The sequence below is a fragment of the Macadamia integrifolia genome, chromosome 11 (assembly GCF_013358625.1).
Source record: "Macadamia integrifolia cultivar HAES 741 chromosome 11, SCU_Mint_v3, whole genome shotgun sequence".
Classification (NCBI taxonomy): domain Eukaryota; kingdom Viridiplantae; phylum Streptophyta; class Magnoliopsida; order Proteales; family Proteaceae; genus Macadamia; species Macadamia integrifolia.
The window spans coordinates 32,333,172-32,338,738 of record NC_056567.1 but is presented as its reverse complement, the minus strand read 5'-3'; the positions used below and the strand labels follow the sequence as shown (position 1 = coordinate 32,338,738).

Genomic DNA, 5,567 nt, shown 5'->3' with positions numbered 1-5,567 from the left:
AAGGTGGTGTCATGCCATGTGTGATCACAAAAATATGGAAATAATTGTGACAAATTTTTCACGATATATCAAAAGAAATAGGTGAATTATTATTGTCACAAAGGTCTGTTATTTTTTCAAATGTCACAAGGAATTTATTCTGCCACATGGACAGATGATATGTCCATTCCAACCATTGGATAGATAAGATATTGTTAAGTTTGTCTCGAATTTTTGACCCGTTTTGAAGATTGACCTGCTCCGACATATTTTGGTGGATACCCGAATGGGAAGTTTTCTGAGATCTGTGATGGAAGCAGAGGGGTTGGGCTGATCTATATGGTTCGACAGGATCGACCACGACCCGATGGTCGACCCGTGACTTGGAGTATATAATGTACTATTGTCTTGTTGAGAAAGTCATTGTATTTTGGGGGTTTTTCGAGCTAAGGTTTCAGGGCGAGTTTTCTCGCCGCTACTTGAGTATAATCTCTCTTCTACATAGTGAAAACATCTTCTTCTTCGCCCGAGGACGTAGCACACCACATTGGTGTGTGAACCTCGTTAAACCTCTGTGTCGTGCGGATTTTTTGTCTCTTTATTTGTCGTATTTCTTGGTGTTTGCTCTAACATATATGGTTTAGATTAGCCACATGTCAAATTTCAGAGTCTAATTCAACCAAATTCCCACTTTTGTATAAGCACACATCCCTTGGATGTCCATGCATGTTATTAGTACACTAGACATTACTATACACCATCCAAACTCTGAGTGGCAATAGATGGTATTTGTCTAAATGAATTCAGATCCTTCTGGTGAAGTTTGTTATCATATTTCGCTTGGTAGTTATCCATGTTATGATGGAAGGTGATGTTTCCAAATGACCATGTTACAATAATGACCAATTCAACATAATTTTACACACCACTAGGCCTGGTCATAGTTTAAACATCAGTAGGGTAATCAACTAGTGGTATTCACTGAACTGGTGGCATCAATAAGCACATCATGGTCCAGGACAGACAATGGGGTAATTTTTTTCTTCTTTCCTCACTTGCAGTGCACCAACATAAGTTTTTTCTGTGACAAGTGTGGCCACAGGTCCTGAAGCCAAAGCTCCTCGCTACAAGAAGTATGATGGTGAAATTAGTCTATTCATTTATGTTGTTTTGTATTGATGCCCTTACTTAACAGCTAGAGCTTTTGGAATAAGTGGTTGTAACATAGTATCTGAGCCAGGAGGTCGGATGCTCGGTCCCTTGTAAGTGAGAGGCTTTGTGTTATGTGTTGTTGTGCCCCCTTGGTGCCAAGTGATGGTGTCACTTGCAAATGCAGGGAGGTGTTGTTATGTGTTGATATACATTGTTGTGTCCCTTCCTTAACAGCTTGAGCTTTTGGAATAAGCGTGGTAATAGTTAAGCTAATGGATAATCAATGAAAATAAGCTCAAGTCCAGTCAATGGATGACACTTGAGAACAGAAACAACCATTTCAAAGGATTATTGTATCAGAACACTCCTCACACCCTCATCAATGAAGTGACTTTGTAAGCCAAATTAAATAGACGATTTAGTCATCCAGACATAAGTTATATTATCCAAAGCATTGTGGTCAGTTTGTAAAACTCCATTATTGCCAGCTTCTATAAGTAACAAACATTGCATATCCTCACCAATTGCTATAGAAGAGCTAAATTACTTTCAAGAACAATTGCAAACAGACATTAAAAGGGGGGAAAAGTTCTGAATCAATTGTGAAACAAATGAGTAATTAGTTGGTATATGATACTGGTAAAAACTTTCTGTTACTACCCTGCAATTAAAGTAGATTTTGACCATAAAAGTTATCAAAAGGTTTCACATTACATTTATATAAGCTATAAATCGCCACTAAGAGATACGGTTTTGGAAGTAATAATGCCATTAGCCTTGTTCCTATGCAGAAGGACAAACATGGTAAAAGAACATCTCCAAGCAAAGAATGAACTACATGGACAACTAGGAAATGAAAATGAAATTACCTCACATCTCTCCAAACACTACTGTACAAAAATTTTGGAACGACTAGAGTTGCATTCAGTAATCGAGCAATCGCAACAATATTACAGACCTGTTACCAAGCATAATAGATGAGACCAAACGTAAGAATATTGTTCTAATCACAATAAAGGATACTGTATAGAATAGTACAATCTGGAATTGGACAACCTCAAGGATTTGTAAATGAAAGAAATTCTTTTTTTAAGTATTACTTACAGCTACTCGCTGCTGGTTTATGCCACCATTTGCAGTGACAATGATGTATCCATTATTTCCGTCTGCATCACATGACACACAAACAAGGACAAGGGATGATCAACGTCACACATGTGGATGTGTTATGAAACTAGAAAAACTTCAAAACAAGCAGTAATAATTGATGTTACCACAAGGTTCCCAGTTGCGTTGATCTGCACAGGGTGTCCAAGCAGAAGCAGGAATTAACGGCTCCACCCACAAATCTTTTGGTTCAGATTTTTCCTCTCCCTGAATATAGGAGATCTCAATAAAGAGTCAAACTACTGACCCTTATCCATCAAACTAAAGTATACAATCCCTAGTTATATTACATACGAATAGATTTTCAATATAGAAACTGCAAAGCCTACCTCTGCTAATGCATGGGCGGCCAAAGCCAACATCCTAGCATATAGAAGTTTCTGTGGCCTTCTTTTTTTGGGAAGCTTGCTCCATCCTCCCTGAAAATACCACCAATATGAGGAGAGGGGAAAAGAAAAGACTGAAAAAGCATAAAAAATGACCAAAATTGTGCCCCATATGGCCATGCGGGGCTCAAATTATTCCTCGAAATATGAACTCAAAACATTTTTGCAGCAGAACATAAAGTGAAAAATAAAATCTCCTATACTCCTACTATCCCACTCTGAAGCACCCACTCATTACTCTAGTTTCAACCTCTGAGAGAAAACAATTTGCTCAAGTACAACCCATCATCAGTAGCAAAAATAATTAAATTTTCAAGACATCTCTGGCATGCCACAAGTCATCATCATTGACTCCAGGTAGCTACCAATAGATCGATGTGGTTGGCATCGAACGTTGACATGTTTTTAGCCAATAGGCCAACTATATCTTCCACGCCTCACAGAGGGGAAATTTCTACGGAATTTGCTCATGAGAATAAGAACCCAAGAACACAACCGAAGAAAGAATGGTTTCCATGTTGAAAATGGCTCAATAAGAGATCAACGATTTTATAGTTTCTATATTTTTCTTTTCCATCGCCACTAAAGCTTTTTTTTCATGAGTTAGTTTCGTTGCTAATGAAACAAATTAGTAGCGGTTAGAAGTAACAGATGGCAATTCGAAGAGACTTACATGAATAGACAATGATTTCCCATTGACGAACCCGTCGCTGGGTGTGAGACCATTGTCCTGGAGATGCAAAAGCATCCACCAATTCATCAAGAAAAAGAAGCATAATAGCCCCAAAATAACCAGAAGGCCCGTTGATCGCTTCCTATACCATACTCTTCCAGCCTTTCTTTTCACCCGTTGTTGCAGCTGAAACTGCGATTGTTGCCTCTGTTCCGACCAAAACCCAATAAACTTTGACTTCCACCATAGACTATCGAAGCTAAAACCCAAATGGAAAGGAGACCGTGACGAATAATAAGATCTGTGAGCGTTAGAGAATCTACTAGGAGACGATTCATAGCTAACCCCAAAGGCGGAATCTCGGAACCCAAAGGGACTTCTCGGGGAGCTTTTCCTGCTCCTTGGAGTGGTTGAGTGAGACCTTGCGTTGAAAGAACTTGACCATGCGCTGGACTCAGATCTACCGGAAACCCTGATCTCCGCAATCTCAGGAAAACCAGCATCTTCTTCTTCTTCTTCTTCGTTAGTTCTATCACCAGCTTCGATTATCAAATCAGAAGCCATAATCGAACTTCCAAAGCTCCTCTGAATTTAAACGAACAATCAGGAAAACTGGTCTTTCTCATTTGATGATTACTGGTTTTTGATTCGGACAAGGAACCGATGGAAGGGTAACGACTGGTTTCGCATTTCCCCTGGGAAACGGAACCGAAATGTTAGGTAATTGTCCCTTCAGAGTTGTTTTTTTTTTTTTTTTTTTTGGCCTTTTAAAATTAGGAATTTAAAGGTTTACAGTAGAAGAGAACTTTTTTAATTAACAATCTATTGTAAACCATATATAAATCTCCAAATTAACACAGAACACGAGAATTTTTTCGCTTTTTGCTATAAACGCAACCGCTGAAACAGTAAAAGCCTATGTATACACTATACCATAGATAGTAAATACATGTATGGCAAAAAATTTAGTACATTTATGTATGAGTATTTAGTCTTGGATTTAGATATTGGTATCATATCCATCGATAATCATGGATCTAGGTATTAGTATAATATAGATCGTATCGATTGATGCTTCTTGATCTTGATGCCTTATTGGTGTCAACGTATAGATATTGATAGTGATAGATATTGTTACTGTCAAAAAAATGATTTTTTGCACTAGAATCGTCTCGATATGGTTGATTTGTATCAGTATCAACAATAATCAATATTGGTATCATATCACAATAGACAGAAAGGAGAAGCCAAAACCATACCACACAAAGAAATCGAATGCAATTTCAATACAAAACCATAGCTAGTAGATTCGTTTTTTATCCAACTTTTATTGAGTTTCATAAACCGTATCTCAAATATAATATATATCAAGATACATAATATATAATTCTTATACATTTGTATATTCAATTCGATTTGAAAATAAACAATTTGACATAATTCAATTCATACCAAATGGTTTTACCTTGGATACCAAAATCGTATCATTTTAATTACCAAGATTAATTTTTTTATAATGAAACTATACCGATTTATATTTCGATTTTATTTGATATAAATTTAAATAATCAACTTCGATTCTAAATTGACACCTTTAAGCTAAATTAATCCAAAAATCCAAAAATTAATATTTTGAGAGGCACAATGATTTGATCCAGAGTCAATCTCACACCATCCATGAGGTAAAATCAGTTTCCTCTGCCCTGTGGCTAACCATCCCAGCACATCTCACATGATCCATGGGTTGTGGTCCCACACCCTTGGACATTGTGAGATGGGGTGGTTAACTGCATGGTAAGGAACCGAAAACAAGATCTGGAAACACGTGGGAAAAAAATTTAATACAATGAATTTTTTGAATTATACAATACGTTATGCATAGAAATTGCATATAATCTTTGTAATCACAGTCCGTTACACATAAATGGTGCGTAACAACTCTGATCATGGTTCTGAAAATCGGATTGATATCGACCTTGACCAATCCTCGATCCTGACCGTTCCGATCCCAATACACAGGTACTGTCCTAAGTTCTAACACCACCTCCTCAAGAATAAACTTACCCAAAAAATGATATTAAAGAAAGACAAGCCAGTTAATGGTGATTAGGTTTACCATGTTAAGTAATGTTCTGAGTCTTCCCATCCATGCCTGAGAGACAAAACATCCGGCAACGACATGAATCAAGCTTCAATCTGCACCCCTTAAC

At 37.3% G+C, this 5,567-nt stretch overlaps 1 protein-coding gene across 1 annotated transcript in view; it reads right to left on the bottom strand.

Annotated features, from left to right (window-relative positions):
• LOC122093786 (O-fucosyltransferase 15-like) overlaps positions 1 to 4,099 on the bottom strand; it is a 6,349-nt gene extending 2,250 nt beyond the window's left edge. The window contains exons 1-5 of the mRNA XM_042664269.1: positions 3,358 to 4,099; positions 2,628 to 2,717; positions 2,406 to 2,505; positions 2,236 to 2,297; positions 2,001 to 2,089 (exon numbers count right to left, since the gene is read on the bottom strand). Coding sequence (XP_042520203.1) covers positions 2,001 to 2,089; positions 2,236 to 2,297; positions 2,406 to 2,505; positions 2,628 to 2,717; positions 3,358 to 3,921 — 905 coding nt within the window. The 5' untranslated portion in view covers positions 3,922 to 4,099. The remainder of the gene's footprint in view (positions 1 to 2,000; positions 2,090 to 2,235; positions 2,298 to 2,405; positions 2,506 to 2,627; positions 2,718 to 3,357) is intronic.
• Between the last annotated feature and the right edge of the window lie 1,468 nt (positions 4,100 to 5,567).